Genomic DNA, 19,597 nt, shown 5'->3' with positions numbered 1-19,597 from the left:
AAAAACAAAGGAGACTGCTACCGGCTTTTTATCTGCCGATCGCCGTGCTACGGTTGCAAGAAAAAGAAGCAGAAATGACGTTCTCTACGCGTTGAGACGTTCCCCGTCCGTCGGCTAAACGCTTGATTGAACCTTCAATGCGACAGTGACACCAAGTAGAATTATAAATGTCACATAGCACCAAACATGTCTTTTTCAAAGCCTGCGGTGAAGAGAAAGGTTGGTGATGAGCACCGACAATTTCAGGAAAAGTGGGAAATGCAATATTTCTTTGTTGAGCACAGGGGCACCCCGACCTGTCTTATTTGCACAGAGAAAGTTGCGCTGCACAAGGAATACAATTTGAAACGTCATTACACAACTAGACATGCTGAGCTGGATGCAAAATACCAGGGAGACGAGAGAGCGAACCGGGTTGCCAGTCTTAAAACAGATCTACTGAGGCAGCAAGATTTCTCCAAGAAAGCAACCAAAGAGAATAATGCAGCAGTCGGAGCCACGTGGTTAGTGAGATGATTGCTAAAGCAGGGAAGCCATTCACAGAAGGTGCATTTGTCTAAAAGTGCATATTGCAGGCTGCAAATATAGTCTGTCCGGGAAAGAAAGGTCAGTTTAGCAACATCAGCCTTTCTGCCAACACCGCAGCAGATCGCATTTCTGACCTGTCAAGTGACATTTATGACCAACTGTGTGAGAAAGCCAAATGTTTCAGTGTATACTCAGTCGCTCTTGATGAGACCACAGACATCACCGACACTGCCCAGCTCCCCATGTATGTCCGTGGTGTTGATGACAGTTTTGAAGTGATGGAGGAGCTGCTCACAGTAATTCCAATGCATGGCCAGACCACCGCTCAGCAGATATTTACAAGCTGTGTGATGCCATTGAGAATGTTGGTTTGCCATGGAAGAGGTTTGTTGGAATAACAACAGATGGAGCGCCATCAATGACAGGGAGGAAACATGGACTGGTGGCACAAAACAAACTGGAAGAGGAAGGCGTGGAGGAGGCCATTGCTCTGCACTGCATCATCCATCAGCAGGTCCTTTGCAGCAAATGCCTGAAGTTTGACAATGTGATGTCTATTGTTGTGAAATGCATCAACCAAATCAGATCCAGGGGCTTAAAGCACCGAAGGTTCTGTGCTTTTTTAGAGGAAATGGAGTCAGAATATGGGGATGTGCTCGACTTCACTGAGGTACGTTGGCTCAGCAGGGGAAATGTATTAAAGAGACTTTTTGAGTTGAGAGCAGAAGTGAAGCCTTCATGGAGAAGGATGGAGTTAGTGTTCCTGTGCTAACTGATCCCAAATGGCTCATGGACTCAGCTTTTCTTGTTGATATGACACATGAGCTTAATGTACTGAACAAGACGTTACAAGGCCAGGGGCAACTTGTCAGTGCTGCCTATGACAACGTGAGAGCATTCTCCACAAAACTGGCGCTCTGGAAAGCTCAGCTCTCTCAGACAAACCTTTGCCATTTCCCAGCATGCAAGGCACTCGTGGATGCAGGCACACCATTCAGTGCTGACGAGTATGTTGATGTCATTTTGAGGCTACAGGAGGAATTTGATCACAGGTTTGCTGACTTCAAGACACACAGAGCCACCTTTCACATTTTTGCGGACCCCTTCTCCTTTGATGTGCAAGATGCCCCTTCTGTGCTTCAAATGGAGCTCATTGAGCTGCAGTGCAACTCTGAACTCAAAGCAAAGTTCAGGGAGGTGAGTGGAAAAGCAGACAAGCTTGGACAATCTTTGAGAGAATTGAGCCCTAGTTTCCCTCGGCTTTCCCGAATGTTCAAACGGACCATGTGCCTTTTTGGTAGCACATACTTGTGCCAAAAGCTCTTCTCCACTTTGAACTTCAATAAGTCCAAGTACAGGTCCAGACTTACGGATGATCATCTTCAAGACATACTGAGGGTCGCAACTGCTTCCTCCCTCAGGCCAAATCTGGCTCGGCTATGCGAGAGGAAACGCTGCCAGGTCTCTAGCAGCAAGGAGTAGGCAAGAGAAGCCATGTTCAGAAGAACAGTTCATTTTCTACAGTGTTCCATTCATGTTCAGAAGAAGGTTATAGAACTGTTAATACAGACATTTCAATCTAAATACAGCAGATATAGAAGACTGAAAGAAACACACAAGTTCACTGACTAAAAATATCTTATTATTATTTTATTTATGTATTACAGATTGATTTATTTTCTTATTAATTCTTAATTTGTTTATTCATTTTTCATATTTTGTGTTAAAAAATAAAAATAAAGAGATTTGAGAAGATTGGAATTTTTTAACCATGCCTTTCTTGTGGAAAACCTAATGCGGCCCAGCCTCACCCAGACTCTGCCTGCAGCGGCCCCCAGCTAAATTGAGTTTGAGACCCCTGTCCTACACCATAAATCAGTAAGAGAGGGTACGACCTCTCTCATGGCCCCAAGTGGTGTGTGCATGCCAGAGCACTCTGGAAGGCACACAGAGTCTTTACAGACTACTCAGGATCGAACCTCTATCATTATGCAATCGATTATACAACTCTAAGCATATATGAGTAAATATTTCTAAGCATAAATGACAATCAACAATATAAACCTTACAGCTGGTTTTAATAACAGAATTCATTTGTTTCTCAAACGAGAAAGAGCTATCGAGAAACACTCCTAAATCTTTAGTTCTTAACTTTTCCAGTGGGCCAAGGTCAACATTATCTGCTAATGCTAAATAGGCTGCCGTTATTAACTAATGCTAATTTGACATGAATTAGCATTATGCACTAATGCTAACACTTACTTTTTTTAAAAATGTGAGTAGCTAATGCTAACACTATTTCCCTTAACTTTATAACAATGTGAACGGCTAATGCTAACACTCTTTTTCCTAGCATTATAACATCTGAGCTGCTAATGCTAAGTAGGCTGGCATTAGCACCTACGTCTAATTTAAGGCAAATACGCATTAGAACCTAATGCTCATATCGTTTTCCTTTGCTTTATAACAATGTGAGCAGCTACTGCTAAATAGCATTAGCTAATGACAGCAGTCTAATTTAATGCAAGTTAGCCTCATTTGCATTACAACGATGTGAGGAGTTAACGCTAAGTATGCTGCCATTAGTGGCTAATTCTAATTAGGGGTGAATAAATATTACCAGCTAATGCTAATATCGTATTCTCTTCCCTTTTAACAATGTGAGCAGCTAGTGCTAGGTAGGCTGATGCTAGCAGCTAATGCTAAAGCTAATTTAATGTGAATTAGCATCACATTAGTGAGGAGTTAATGCTAAGTAGACTGCCATTAGCAGGTAATGCTAATTTTAGGTGAATAGGAATTGGCAGATAATGCTAATACCATATTTTCTTGCTTTATAACAATGTGACCAGCTAATGCTATGTAGGTTGCCGTTATTAGCTAATACTAATTTGAGGTGAATTAGCATTATCCCCTTATGCTAACAATGTTTTTTCTTACTTTTTAACAATACAAGTAGCTAATGTGAACACTTTTTTTTTTAATTGAATTCTAATTTTTCCCTTGCGATGTGAAGAGTTAATGCTAAATAGGATGCCATTAGTGGCTAATTCTAATTTTAGATGAGAAAGCATTAGAAGCTAATGCTAATACCATATTTTCTTGCTTTATATCAATATTAGTAGGTAATGCTAAGTACGTAGCCATTATTAGCTAATGCTAATTTAGGTGAATTAGCATTATCCACTAATGCTAACACTGAAAAAGGATTAACAGCTAATGCTCATACTGTTTGCTTTGTAAGAATGACAGCAGCTAATGATATGAAGTCTACCGTTATTAACTAATGCTAATTTGATGAGAATTAGCATTATCCGATAATGGTAACTCTTTTCCCCTGCATTATAACAATGTCAGGAGTTAATGCTAAGTAGACTGCCATTAGGGGCTAACTCTAATTAGGGGTGAATAATTATTAGCAGCTAATACTAATACCGTTTTCTCTTTTTCCTTATAACAACTTGAGCAGCTAATGCTAATTTGATGCGAATTAGCATTATATTAGTGAGCAGTTAATGCTAAGTAGGCTGCCATTATTAACTAATACTACGTTGACGTGAATTAGCATTATGCGCTACTGCTAATACTGTTTTCTCTTACTTATTAAAAATGATAGTAGCTAATACTAATACTCTTTTCCGTTGGGTAACAACAAAGTGAGGAGTTAATGCTAAGTAGGCTGCCATTAGCAGCTAAAGGTAATTTGAGGTGAATAAGCACTAGTAGCTAATGCCAATACCCTTTTCTCTTGTGTTATAATGATGTGAAACGTTAATATTGTTCTCAAACAACAGAATGAGAATGAAATATTGATTCTAACAGGGCCCATAAACAGCATTAGCTTAGCAGCATTAGCTTATCAGAGTCTCCATCATGGTCACACAAATCCTTAGCGGAGCAAAGTGGCCTACTTAGCAATAGCTGCTGTAGAAAGCAAAGGGAAAACAGTATTAGCATTAGCTGCTAAATGTGCACTTGAGAACAAATCTATTGTGAATTCAGCCGTGAATGTAGTGTTTCCAGTAAGCTTCCATTTCCAAATGTTAGCTGCTCCTGTCTGCCTCTTTGTCACACACACAGACTGAAATGATTCACAGCCTTGTTTCATCCTTCTGTCAGTGTCACTGACTGTCACTGTGACTGTGGACATACAGCATGGGAAACACACACATGGCTGATACTTGTATCTAAAGTTACAAAATGTTGTCTCTGTCCAAATATTACCTAACTGTAAGTCTACTTTTAATGAAACTCTCAACATGACTTATCAGTTATCATTAATGTTCCTGCAAACAGACTCCTTGAAGACCCCCTACATAAATATCCATGTACTATCCAGCTAGACTAGTGTGTCTGTCCCTGAAAATATTCCTGCATGTGTGATTGTTCATGTCTCATCTGCAGGAAACAAACAGGAAGTGAGTGAAAGACACAGGAAATGATTCCAGCTCTTCCTCCTATATCAGACATTCTCTCCATACCTGAGAGTGTCCAGTCTCCAGCCTGGATCCTTCAGTCCAGCCGACAGAAGCTTCATTCCTGAGGGACCTGGATGATTGTAGCTCAGGTCCAGCTCTCTCAGATGGGAGGGGTTGGAGGTCAGAGCTGAGGCCAGAGAAGTACAGCCTTCCTCTGTGATCAGACAGCCTGACAGACTGCAGACACACAAAACAACAATCCATCTGTTATCCATCTCTATAGCAGCATAACTAAGTGATGGTTCAGGGTCACCTGATCCAGCTCTAACTATAAGTTTTATCAAAAAGGAAAGTTTGAAGCTGATCGTCAAAGTAGAGAGGGTGTCTGTCTCCTGAACTCAAACTGGGAGCTGCTTCCACACCCAGTCCAACATAGCCAGGCTTTCTTTGCTGCTTTGACAAAACCTCAAATCCCAGTCAGAGATGGTGAGCATCATCACAGTGATGATCATTTCTCTGTTAACCCAGGCTTTCTGCTTCAGGATCTGTGCACGCTCACAGAACAAGGAGACCTTTAAACATCATTTCACTAAATGGATGGACTGAGCTCAGCCTACAGATGAACTGGATAAATAAAGATTTGACCTCAGTGTGCTCAGTGTTCCTGTCTATTCCTAACATATTCCTAACATGATAGCTGCACTTTAGAGCTCTAAAACTGGAACTGACACATATTTAAACTCCACATGTTACTCAGTACATTCAGTTCTGACACTCGCCCACAGTCCAACAAAGGAAACATGGAGATCACATCAGTTTGTCACCAAAGTCTAATTATTCCAGAGGGCAGTGTTGATACAACTAAAGTTATTTTTAAGCAAAGTTGAGTTTTTTATTGTCGCAGTACTTCATGTCTGAAGTATCACTTAAATGCATTACACGCTGTTGATGGCAGCAAACAAACCACCCAAACAAACAGAGGTGGGAGGCTTGGGCAGACTACGTAGGATCAGCTTGTGGGAGGAGTCAGGATAAAACCAAAGAAAGACAAGCTAACAAACACCACAGTGAAGTGAGTAGCTACAAACTGCAGGCCGATTAGTGTTGTTGAAGAAGTCGGTCTGAGGAACGTTCTTAGGATCAACAAATGACGGCATGTATGAGCCTCCCTCAAGACGCACCATCACAAGAAGAACACATGAGCTGTAGAAAAAGGAGAGACTACGAAAGCCACGGCGTTACAACGTGCACCAGCTGTTGGTCTCTCTGGAGACTACTGGGCGTGGCTGGGTAACCATGGTTACTTGGGAGTTACAGTACATGATATTAATGAAGAGTGGGAGCTGCGTTCTATAGCAAACAATTTGTTATGAGGTAATCAGCTGATCTTAGTTTAACCGGAAGCCCTTCACAATAATTGCAATGCCTTTATTTTGTACAACTACCATCAGTTCGTCTGTACTGATGGTAACTTAAAGTCACACTAATGTCGTTTAGTTTCTATAGTTTATGTAGTGGAAGTATACTACAGTACCCTGATCACTGATAGGACAGATTTATGTAGATATACACCTTTGTGTTTAACATTACTGCATTATAGTACTGTGATCTTTGTCCTTATATATGGCTATATTAGCTATACTGATGTACGTACATATAACTGGATATGTAACTTATCTATTCATCTTATTTGTCATGTATTTGTATTGTGTACTTCCTTTTTGTAAGAAACCACACACATGATCACAGCCGCAAGAATCAATCAGTGAAAGAATAAAGTGTCTCAAACCAAACCTTAAGCTCTTTATTCCACATGCTGGGATCATTTGGCCTTCAGTGGTGTTCTGGCTGACACACCGGAGTGACCAGAGTGCTAAAGAGTGAATCGGACACACCAGTGTCATCTCTGATATCTCCACTACATTTAATCGTCCTTCAGCTTGTGGCTGCCGTTAGCTGGTCTGCTAGTTAGCTGATTTGCTATTTAGCCGGTGTGCTAGTTAGCTGGTGTGCTAGTTAGCCGGTTCGCTAGTCAGCTGGTGTGCTGACCAGCGAACCAGTAGGTTACAAGATGAGCTTGTCTGTCTGATGAGCCAGCTCTCTCTGTCTTGGTCATTTTGTCCTTGGGCAAAACCTAACCTACCACTACAACTGTAGCTTACCTCCACCAGTGTGTGAATGTGAGAGTGAATGAATACAGGGAGTGCAGAATTATTAGGCAAATGAGTATTTTGTCCACATCATCCTCTTCATGCATGTTGTCTTACTCCAAGCTGTATAGGCTCGAAAGCCTACTACCAATTAAGCATATTAGGTGATGTGCATCTCTGTAATGAGAAGGGGTGTGGTCTAATGACATCAACACCCTATATCAGGTGTGCATAATTATTAGGCAGCGTCCTTTCCTTTGGCAAAATGGGTCAAAAGAAGGACTTGACAGGCTCAGAAAAGTCAAAAACAGTGAGATATCTTGCAGAGGGATGCAGCAGTCTCAAAATTGCAAAGCTTCTGAAGCGTGATCATCGAACAATCAAGCGTTTCATTCAAAATAGTCAACAGGGTCGCAAGAAGCGTGTGGAAAAACCAAGGCGCAAAATAACTGCCCATGAACTGAGAAAAGTCAAGCGTGCAGCTGCCAAGATGCCACTTGCCACCAGTTTGGCCATATTTTGGAGCTGCAACATCACTGGAGTGCCCAAGAGCACAAGGTGTGCAATACTCAGAGACATGGCCAAGGTAAGAAAGGCTGAAAGACGACCACCACTGAACAAGACACACAAGCTGAAACGTCAAGACTGGGCCAAGAAATATCTCAAGACTGGTTTTTCTAAGGTTTTATGGACTGATGAAATGAGAGTGAGTCTTGATGGGCCAGATGGATGGGCCCGTGGCTGGATTGGTAAAGGGCAGAGAGCTCCAGTCCCACTCAGACGCCAGCAAGGTGGAGGTGGAGTACTGGTTTGGGCTGGTATCATCAAAGATGAGCTTGTGGGGCCTTTTCGGGTTGAGGATGGAGTCAAGCTCAACTCCCAGTCCTACTGCCAGTTTCTGGAAGACACCTTCTTCAAGCAGTGGTACAGGAAGAAGTCTGCATCCTTCAAGAAAAACATGATTTCCATGCAGGACAATGCTCCATCACATGTGTCCAAGTACTCCACAGCGTGGCTGGCAAGAAAGGGTATAAAAGAAGAAAAACTAATGACATGGCCTCCTTGTTCACCTGATCTGGACCCCATTGAGAACCTGTGGTCCATCATCAAATGTGAGATTTACAAGGAGGGAAAACAGTACACCTCTCTGAACAGTGTCTGGGAGGCTGTGGTTGCTGCTGCACGCAATGTTGATGGTGAACAGATCAAAACACTGACAGAATCCATGGATGGCAGGCTTTTGAGTGTCCTTGCAAAGAAAGGTGGCTATATTGGTCGCTGATTTGTTTTTGTTTTGTTTTTGAATGTCAGAAATGTATATTTGTGAATGTGGAGATGTTATATTGGTTTCACTGGTAAAAATAAATAAATGAAATAGGTATATATTTGTTTTTTGTTAAGTTGCCTAATAATTCTGCACAGTAATAGTCACCTGCACACACAGATATCCCCCTAAAATAGCTCAAACTAAAAACAAACTAAAAACTACTTCCAAAAACATTCAGCTTTGATATTAATGAGTTTTTTGGGTTCATTGAGAACATGGTTGTTGTTCAATAATAAAATTATTCCTCAAAAATACAACTTGCCTAATAATTCTGCACTCCCTGTAGTGGGATTGTAAAGGGTCTTTGAGGGTCTCGAAAAGCGCTATATAAATGCAATCCATTATTATTATTAAGAGCATCTTTAGGCCTGACTGTGCTCATCCTTCCTCCAACCTCTCCTTACCAAAGATAACAACTACATCAGTATTAGCTCAATAACAATTTCTGCAATTCAATTGTGGACATTCATTTTTAAACCTTGTGTAAAACGATAAAACCTCAAAGTCTGAGCATTATTCTTTGTGCAAACAGCTCTTGCAGGTTCCCCCGGACTTAGGTTATTTTTATTATTTAATTACTTTCCTTTAAGCAGCTGTTCAGGCTACTAAACTCATCCCAGAAATAACAAGTGACACCATTAATAGTAGAGGTGGGAATCACCATACAACTCGCGATACGATATTATCACAATACTTAACGCACGATACGATATTATTGCGATTTTTTAAAATATTTTGCGATATTTAAATTCTGCACATAAAGGTAAACTTTATCAATATTCATTTTATCTAATATCAAAGTCTCACACTCAGTCTTTCTCTCATTTCAGTCAGTTTTATTGTTGACAAACTGAACGGTTTGTATTACAGTCTAGTCCAACTTAACTGAATGCAACCATCTGGTACAATTATAGCTATTCTGAACTATGCAATTTATGAAAACTATGCAGCCCCTTCAGCAACTGAAGAATTTGAAAGTAAATTTAAAAAAATATATAATTTTACATTAAATAAAAAAGTTTCAAACTTAATTAAAATTAAACATGTCTTAAATTAAAATAAGTAAACTGTCATGTTTATTGCTGCCAAAAAAAAAGTTAAACACATTTGGACAGTGAAGGAATGTCAGGATTGTTGCTCAGAAAAAGGATCAACATGCTCTGAAGTCAACATGCTCTGACTCCAGAGCATGTTGACTTCAGAGAAAAAATTGTTTGTAACAAAATATCGATTTCTGCTGTCCCTGTATCGATACATTATTAGCAAACAAAATATCACGATACTACACAGTATCGATTTTTTCCCCCACCCCTAATTAATAGTGGAGCTAACTTTAACAGGTGAAACTGATTTGACCTATAAGGCTACTGCAGTTACTTCTTATCAGGTTTAGTAGGGAAGACATCTGGATGAGGTAGTTAGTAGTATGTAGTTAGTACCGGGCGACTCCCCTCCCCCATATCGGCACCAGAACCCTGTATTATCTACAGGGTAAGACTGCCTGTTTTATCAAACTATGGCCATTACTACTGTGATCATTTGCAGCCCAGTGTGCCGCTCTCTCTGCTGGGATGAACCACTGGAGCTCACCCAGTCATCCCTTTCTTTCTCTCAAGAAGAAGTGAAATAAATATATTTATTATGTTACGAGTCTAATATTCTTTAAATCAAACTGTAATGAATAAATGAAGCAAGAAGATTTGGTGGCTCCACGTGTTGTAGAAGAAAAGATAAACATCTCATTTTGAGAAATCAGCCTTTAAAATTAAGTACTGTGAATAAAAAACAAACAGCGAGCCAATCAGCAGTCGCCAATATCCTCCTAATTTCATTCACAAAGAAATCAAATATATATATTATGGGCCCAAAGGAGCCTAAATCTTTAAATTAGGCAGTGCATGAAGTATTTTTTTAAATAAACAGAGACATGACTATAACAACTTTTAGTAATTCAGAGTCCAATTATCCACTCAAATGTAAATAAAAGTTCACTTGACAGCTGTAAAAGTTACCTGTTTATACAATAATATAATTCACATTTCAAATGATCATCTGTGGAAAAGTTTGAATCCTGACCTGAGAGTTTCCACTGCACACTGTGAACTCTTTAGTCCAGCGGACAGAAGCTTCACTCCTGAATCCTGCAGGTCAGAGTTACTCAGGTCCAGCTCTCTCAGACTGGAGGACTGGGAGCTGAGGACTGAGGACAGAGCTTCACAGCTTCTCTCTGACAGGTTACAGCCACTCAGTCTGAAAAATAAAAGACAATCTATAAAACAAGTACTCATGTAGAGTTTGTTAATACATTTCACAACATTAAATGTTGACTTTCTATTTTTAAAGAAAACATAAAGATACTAAGATACAACATCATATGTATGAACTTTAATTAATAATTCTAAAAACTAAATGTTTTCTGATCTGACCTCAGAGTATTCAGTTTACAGTTTAAACGTTGTAGTCCAGCAGACAGAAGCTTCACTCCTGAATCCTGCAGCTTTCTGATACTCAGGTCCAGCTCTGTCAGACTAGAGGACTGCGAGCTGAGAACTGAGGACAGAGCTTCACAGTTTTCCTCTGAGAGTTCACAGATGTTAAGTCTGAAGATAAAAACATGAATAAAGATTGTTGTTAAAGTGTAATCAAGGTGCAATAGCTTATTGTCTTGTGCTGAGCAGGTTAGTAAAACTTCCGTTTAACTTTGAAATGAATAAAAATGCTATGAAACAAGGATAACTGGATAAAGACATAAACAAAACCAAACATCAAACACATAAACAAACAGAACTAAACATAATACAAATTGATCTGACCTCAGAACATTCAGTTTGGCATGTGGACTCTCCACTGCAGCAGACAGAAGCTTTACTGCTGAAGCCTTCAGGCTGTTGGTACTCAGGTCCAGCTCTCTCAGACTACAGGACTGGGAGCTGACCACTGACAACAAATTTTCACAGCCTTTCTCTGAGACGTTACAGCTGCTCAGTCTGTGAGAGAAAGGGAAAAAACAAAAACAAAAACAAACAAACAATATATGTGATCAAATTAAATTTGTTTATATGTTGAACCCTTTTTTTTTTTAAATTTATTTAAACCTATGAGACTATGAGTGCTACCAATCCAGTGCACATGATTGGTACCTTGATGGTACCTTGCTCAGGGGTACCACAAGGTAACTATTCGGTGGATTCGACCCCTGACCTTATGATCATGGGGCGACCACTCTGCCTACTGAGCTAATAATTCTGTGTACACTGTCATACAATATTAACTAAAACAATTATTTTAGAAAATTTTAGTAATTCAATAATCATGCTCATTACCTGTGTATTGTGAATAACACTTGATTTTAAACACTAGCTGTATAAAACTCTTCCTGTTAAAGGTGTGTATAAAGGAGATGAGCTGAAATGCAGACTTCATGGAGAATGTTTGCTGTCAGCATATATCAAAGACAAAGCAGAGATCCATCCAGTCTCTTCCACTAAGCCCACAGAGGGACAGACAACCACTCTCACTCACACCTGCATGAAGTTTAGATCACCAGGTAACCTAACTGCATGTCTGTGGACAGTGGGAAGAAACTGTAGAGGACCCAGAGTGAACCCACTGTAATTCTGTGATAACACTGGTTATGGAAGCCTTACAGTTACATATGGTTACTGACAAGAAACACGACCTTAGAGGCAATTTCAGTAATGAAGACCGAGTTTCTCCCTCCATACAGGATGAAAACATGACAGCACAGCAGAGATTTATATTTAAAAAGGGAGGGTGTGCACTGAAAGTGAGATACAAACTTGAACTTAAATTATGAACATCAGAAAAAGATGTAGGTGAAGTCTGGCAGGTGAAGTTTGTGCTTTAGAATAAAACAACCAAACTCCTGGAGTTGGAGACAAATGAACAAGCTGAGGATAATAAACCTGTCAGAGGGGCTGAAGCATCAGAGCTCATGTTCTTATTGGCTGGGTCTGGATTGTCCTTTGATAAGAGTTACAGAACAAAGTGTGTTTTAGAAATGCTGGAGTGAAACATTAAAACTACCATATATTTACCGAGTGACTGATGATCATTTAATTTACTATTTTAAAAAAATGTTACAGTGCTCTTTGAACTCAGCATTTCTGATTTATTTCCCATGATTTTAACAATGAAGCGATGACAACATGTTTACTCACAGAGCTTTGTTGGAGGCTTTGACCACTGGCAGCATTCTCAGAAGAGCCTCCTCTGAAGCAGAGTATTTCTTGAAGTCAAACTCATCCAGATCTTCTTCTGATGACAGTAAGATGAAGGTCAGAGCTGACCACTGAGCAGGAGACAGTTCATCTGTGGAGAGACTTCCTGATCTCAGGGACTGTTGGATCTCCTCCACTAGAGAACGATCATTCAGTTCATTCAGACAGTGGAACAGATTGATGCTTTTCTCTGCAGACAGATTCTCACTGAGCTTCTCCTTGATGTACTGGACTGTTTCCTGATTGGTCTGTGAGCTACTTCCTGTCTGTGTCATCAGGGCTCGTAGGAGAGTCTGATTGGTCTGCAGGGAAAGACCCAGGAGGAAGCGGAGGAACAAGTCCAGGTGTCCATTTGGACTCTGTAAGGCCTTGTTCACAGCACTCTGGTAGAAGTGTTTCTTTGCAGATTCTCCTATTTCAGACTTCTTGGATGTTGTTTGTTGTTGTTCCAGCAGATTGAGTCCAGAGTTGATGAAGGTCAGATGGACATGAAGAGCAGCCAGAAACTCCTGAACACTCAGATGGATGAAGCAGAACACCTTGTCCTGGTACAGTCCGCTCTCCTCTTTAAAGATCTGTGTGAACACTCCTGAGTACACTGAGGCTGCTCTGATATCGATGCCACACTCTGTCAGGTCTGATTCATAGAAGATCAGGTTTCCTTTCTGCAGCTGATCAAAAGCCAGTTTTCCCAGAGACTCCATCATCTTCCTGCTCTCTGGACTCCAGTGTGGATCTGTCTCAGCTCCTCCATCATACTTGACCTTCTTCACTTTGGCCTGAACCACCAGGAAGTGGATGTACATCTCAGTCAGGGTCTTGGGCAGCTGTCCTCCCTCTCTGGTTTCCAGCACATCCTCCAGAACTGTAGCAGTGATCCAGCAGAAGACTGGGATGTGACACATGATGTGGAGGCTTCGTGAAGTCTTGATGTGGGAGATGATCCTGCTGGCCTGCTCCTCATCTCTGAATCTCTTCCTGAAGTACTCCTCCTTCTGTGGGTCAGTGAACCCTCTGACCTCTGTCACCATGCCAACACAGTCAGGAGGGATCTGATTGGCTGCTGCAGGTCGTGTGGTTATCCAGAGGCGAGCAGAGGGAAGCAGTTTCCCCCTGATGAGGTTTATCAGCAGCACATCCACTGAGGTGGACTTTCTAGGGTCAGTTAGGATTGTAGTTTTGTGGAAGTCCAGAGGAAGTCGACACTCATCCAGACCATCAAAGATGAACACAACCTGGAAGTCTTCAAAGCTGCAGATTCCTGCTTCTTTGGTTTCAGTAAAGAAGTGATGAACAAGTCCCACCAAGCTGAACTTTTCCTCTTTCAGCACATTCAGCTCTCTGAAAGTGAATGGAAATATGAACTGGATGTCCTGGTTGGCTTTGTCTTCAGCCCAGTCCAGGCTGTATTTCTGTGTTAAGACTGTTTTCCCAATGCCAGCCACTCCCTTTGTCAGCACTGTTCTGATTGGTTCATCTCTTCCAGGTGAGGCTTTAAAGATGTCTTCTTGTCTGATGGTTGTTTCTGGTCTGTCTGGTTTCCTGGATGCTGTTTCAATCTGTCTGACCTCATGTTCATCATTGACCTCTGCAGTCCCTCCCTCTGTGATGTAGAGCTCTGTGTAGATCTGATTCAGGAGGGTTGGGTTTCCTGCTTTAGCGATGCCCTCAAACACACACTGGAACTTCTTCTTCAGCTTAGACTTAAGGTTACGATGACAAACAGCAGCTGGAAGTTCTGAATAATAATAATAAAAATACAACTTTAACAATCATATTTTACAAAATGCTGATGACAATTTCTGACCCACTGAGAAATGACTGAACACACTGGTGTCACAAGTCTCTCATTTATCCAGCAGCTTAAATCTTTAGATAAATCCTCTTACGTCTCTGCAGACGGTCAGCCAGCTCCTCCTGCTTCATTCTCCTCAGGAAGTCCACTGTGATCTTCACAAATGCCTCTCTGCTGTTTCTCCTCTGCTCATCATCCTCCCTCTGAAACTCCAAGCACTGGGGCTTATTTGGATTCAGAGCCTTCTGGATCTTCTTCAGCTCGTTCTTCACAAAAGTGATGATGTTGTCCTCCAGCAGCTGGAACAGAATATTTATGAATGACCCACCACTCTGAACTTTAGTCCACACAACATCCACTTCTTTACCATCAAGGGGCATATCATCCACGAACTCTTTACCAATTATAGGTTTGACTTTATCTGATTAACTGAGACTTTGTCCACAACTCCATGATCCCAAAACGTTGATGCTGTTCATATGAATGCAGCGATTTCAGTGGGAGAAACATTTCACTGGTGTTCAGAGCTGAACTACCAACAGGTTGATGATCAAAGCCAGAAACTTGGAGATGTTTCAGGTGACTGAGTTGATCGTACAGACAACTGGTCTTAAAGGTTCACTCTGTTTACGCATACAGATCAGTATTTAAGGTTTGACTCTCATCATCCACTGGAGCACAAACTGGGCGTCATCAGGACACTACAACACAGAACAAACACCATCCCCACAGACACAGCAGCCAGGGAAGCAGAAGAACTTCACATCAAGAAGGTCCTGAGTAAATGGGAACGCTGGTTTGAGGGCGGAGTCAAGGAGGCCATTTATGTGAAAAGGAAAGACCATCTCTGAATGGAGGAGGGGCCTAAGGGTACAACTGTCACCATCTTACATGCTGTGATTGCAGCCATTCCCCAGCTCTCTGTGAACTGGACTCATGAACATTGATCAACAACCATTGATCAATGGTCCTGACAATATGCGTACCAATGATCAATGAACTGACCTCCCAGCCCATTGTTCCTTCAGTGGGCTGGTTTCAGTCATACAAATGTCCTGTTTATGAGATTGAAACCTGCAGTCAGCTGAGACTGAAGAAGTCACCTGATGATGAGGAAACGTTTCTCCCACTGAAAACATCCAGATGAACAGAATCAAGCTTTTTGGGATTTACGTACCTGGATGATTGAGCATCAAGACACAACTCTGTGACTTTTCTCAGATGAATAAATCCTCTCCTCCAGCTTTGTTTACATCTACCAGCCCTGTGGCGCTGCCCAGGGAAATAATCTATGTGAGAGGTGGAAAGTCATACAGGTGTCTGCTCCTGCCTTCAGTTATCTTTATCTACTGTGTGTCAACTGGCTGAACCTCCTCCAACTGTCTACTGTCTCCCTAAACTCAACAATGACTTCGTGATCTATCCATTCTCTGACCAAAGACATCCTGCTGCAGGAGGTTAACATAGCAGCCAATGATGATCCCACTCACTGTGAACAACACATTTGGACCTGATTTGCTGCTCTGGTTTACACGTGAACTTCCACTGCTGCTGTCACCAACTTGAGAGGCTCTACAGAAAAACTGGACTTGTCCATAAAAATCATAAACTACATTACAAGGACAGCATTGCTCAATCAACTCTAATTACTACTGACATGTTATCTCTTCTAACTAAGGTACAGACACTCAAACTTGCTGCTTTCAGTGAGAAGTCAAATGTCTGAATATGAGCTGGAAGCTGCTGAGAGTCCTCCTCCTTCCCGTGGGGTTTACTTTCTCTACTACTTTCACTATAAACACGCCCCTTTCATGCACCTGCAGAGGGCCACCAGCAGATGGAGCTGTCTTAAACAAATCCACTTGGATAGTTAGCTGTAGATGATTTTCTCAGTATGATTGTAGGATTTTGAGTTATTCTTTAGATTTATTTAAACTCTTATATTGTGCACAAGTGTTGAGCGACCCATAATTTCTCTGTACTTTTCATAAGAGCAGCCAGACTTTCAGCTAGTTTTTGTTTTTTTAAGAGCTCAGAGTTATTGAAGAAACAGTTATTCAGCTTCATTCCCACTGATCTCGACTACAAACTGTTTCACTTTGGTTTCTGTTTAAAGCCTCGATGTTTAAAACGTTTCCCTGTGATCACATTTGCACCGTCTGATTTCAAAGTTTGTTTTCTTTTGGTCATTTAGTCCACAGAGTCCTTGGTGTTCTGAAAGGGACCTATAAATAAATGCATTATTATTAATAATAAAGTAGTTGTTGTACATGTACAGACCATAAATATGGAGTCCAGCTGTGTTTGATGCTGCTGGGCAGACTGACCACTGGGAACCTCTGAGCTCTGCTGGTCCACTCTGTGGAGGAACCATGAAGGATTAGATCAACACAGGATAAAGATCCAGGAGTTTCTGCTCAAATAACTTCATCTGAATCAAGTCTGTCAAGTTTTAGACTCTCAGATTCTGAAGATATATTTTCTGTTTTCTATGAACTTTCTTTCATCAGTGATGGAAGTGATGATGCTGCAGAAGCTCAGAGGAAACTTTGAGAAAACTGTGATGAACCATCAACTAATGCTCTCAGGAGGCCACAGGTCCCTGAATGTAACTGTGCAGCAGATTCATCGAGTGTTTGAAACCTGACCACTTCCATATGTTTTCATTCTAACATAAGAAGTCCTTTTCTCATTGCTTTGATTTGAGTTTTCATTTGAGTTTTCCGAGTCTCGTATTTGGAGTCGAGTCTAATCAATGATCTGACAGAAGAACATTAAAAAGGATTTACCAGTGCTGTCAACATTAACATGTAGGGTTAGGGTTAGGGGTTCATCTGTTATCATGATTAACATGATAAAAACCTTTAACACGACACATCTGGAGAGCAGAACGACTCAAAATCCCTGAAATGTTTCTATCAACGCACTTCGAGCAGTTTGTCCGAGTAGAGTTACCTTTGCACACGTGCAGATGTGCAGCACATCTGTTAGTGACGGCAGCTGAACCAATCAGCTCAATATGGAAGATGACAAACACACACTGACCTCTCGATGGAAAGTTTGAGCATTAAAAAAATAACAAGACGGACCAGCCGACCAACATGAAGGATTCTGCACATCGTGACAGAAGGAATTTTCTTTTCACCGAAGCACTTCCAGCTTAAAATATCCCAACAATGCAAAGCACTGATGACACAACTGCCAAGTGGACAAACTGCAGACCTGTTAGTGTTGTTAATAACATAGTTTTGGTTCCTCGTGTCAAAGACTTGAAGAAGAGTGACAGAGAGTGTTAGACTGCTGCAGGATCAGTGCCACCTCCACAGACCTGTGAAGAAAATGATTGTTTGACAGATGGGCTCAGATTCAGGATCAGCTGAGGAGTTTGTGGCTGACAGAATCCTGCAGGTACAGAGCAGAGCCCATCATTAGCATGCAGGACTGTCCCTGGGGGGGTCGGCTCATTCAGGAGGTTAATCAATGTTTACATGTTCAATAAACATGTTAAGTGTGTAAATTTGCCCTTTTCTCTCGAGTCTGTTTGCTCATGAAATGAACTTTGATTCGTTTACATTAAAAATGATGTTTAATGGTGATTAATCCAAATGAATCCACAGTAACCCTGTGATGAGTCTGATTAAACATTTTCATTAACAGCAGTAATATAGATTATATATTATTATATATTAGTGCACACTTAGCTTTTAGTATATATGTTTGTTACAAAGTTGTATTTACAGCAGAGAAGCTGAGTTAAAGACTGAAAACTATTCAAAGTCTCTTTGAATTGAAGCGTTTAACATTCTTTGTGTTTATTCTGCATTGACTTCATTATATGGTGTAAACGTCTGTTACAGGCTTAAATATAAAGTTGGAAAAATGTAACTGCAGCTATTGATCAAGTAATTGTGATTAATCAGGATTAATGACAGAAGATTGTGTCATTAATTAGTCATGTTTTAATCTACTGACAGCACTAGTGTTCACTCTGGTGCCTCCAACTGTTTTACGCCCTTTCAACACCTTCGTGGTCAAAAGTGTACACGCACAAAATCTACAATAAAACCCTCATGCAGCAATAGGACAGACACACAATCCATTTATCTCTGTGTCTCAAACACACACACGTGTATTCAAAGCCTCGATTTGTTCATATTTCATCTGTTGTGTTTTTATCTTCAGCGTTTTCAGTGTTGCTGCATTTACACCAAAAATGTTTCCATTGATGAATCAGATTGATTTGAATGTGTTTCATCCATACAAATCCCTCCCTGGTGGTCACATGACTCTATAACATAACAGGAGTCATGTGACAAGAGTTTCATGCTGTAAAATGTCAAAATGGTTGAATGTAGTGGAGTAAAAATGTGAGATGTCAGGTACTTTTCTTCAATATGAAATGTTTGCAGGGCCTGACAGGAAGTGGACGGACGCTCTGATCACTTCCTGTTTGCTGAAGTGGGTTTTCAGTTGTTTAGAAACCAAAGGCTTGTTTTAAAAGACAGTTTAAATGGGACTGAGGGAACGACGTGTTTGTAGTTTATATCCAACAACATCGAGCAGTTTAATCAAAGAGTTCATGTTGTTAACAGCTCACCTCTCTGCAGCAGACACAGGCTGGGATTTAAAATCAATGGACTGGACTTTAGACCAGTCACTCCTTAAGGACACAGAGCTGGCTTCAGGTTCATGTTTACGTTTAGTTCCTTGTTTCTTCCTGTGAATAATGATGCAGCAGTGATGTGAGTGCTGAGCTGTGACATGGAGAAGAGTCATGGACAGTTAGAGATGGTCATCTCACCTCTGAGCTTTGGTCTGGCTCTCATGTTCCCCACACAGAGTGCTTTTAGAGGGAGGGACTCCCTCCTCTCTGTCCTCACACTGATCCATGCTGCTCAATTCAGCTCACACACACTTTCTACCTGCAGAGGAAACACAAATCATTCATGTGCACATCAGCTGAAATCCTCCTTTCATCATGTGTGCTGTCCAAATATCAGCTGCTTCTTTCCTGCTTCATCTCAGTGTCAGCTGGATGCAGTCAGACAGCAGTGTGAGGCAGAGGAAGCTGCCATCAGCTGCTCTGCTATCAGTCCACTAGATGGAGCCTGAAGCACACACGATGCATTCACTGACAC

At 41.1% G+C, this 19,597-nt stretch overlaps 1 protein-coding gene and 1 pseudogene across 2 annotated transcripts in view; one reads left to right on the top strand and one right to left on the bottom strand.

Moving 5' to 3' along the window:
* Positions 1-19,597, bottom strand: part of LOC146576990 (protein NLRC3-like) — a 460,027-nt gene that overhangs the window by 4,328 nt on the left and 436,102 nt on the right. Inside the window, exons 7-11 of one of the 2 annotated variants that reach the window (XM_085268119.1) lie at positions 12,605-14,402; positions 11,237-11,410; positions 10,850-11,023; positions 10,500-10,673; positions 5,010-5,183 (exon numbers count right to left, since the gene is read on the bottom strand). In XM_085268119.1, the coding sequence (XP_085124245.1) occupies positions 5,010-5,183; positions 10,500-10,673; positions 10,850-11,023; positions 11,237-11,410; positions 12,605-14,402 (2,494 nt within the window). Of the gene's footprint in view, positions 1-5,009; positions 5,184-10,471; positions 10,674-10,849; positions 11,024-11,236; positions 11,411-12,604; positions 14,403-19,597 lie in introns of those variants that run through there. The other variant, XM_085268121.1, reaches the window with a different exon arrangement.
* Positions 14,340-19,597, top strand: part of LOC146576995 (uncharacterized) — a 259,842-nt pseudogene continuing 254,584 nt past the window's right edge.

This window comes from Mchenga conophoros, linkage group LG3, assembly GCF_057382185.1.
Source record: "Mchenga conophoros isolate Kocher_MC1m ecotype Shallow Benthic linkage group LG3, M_conophoros_male_GT1.1, whole genome shotgun sequence".
NCBI lineage: Eukaryota > Metazoa > Chordata > Actinopteri > Cichliformes > Cichlidae > Mchenga > Mchenga conophoros.
Note: the sequence above shows the minus strand (reverse complement) of the source record. Positions and strands in the feature narration are given on the sequence as shown.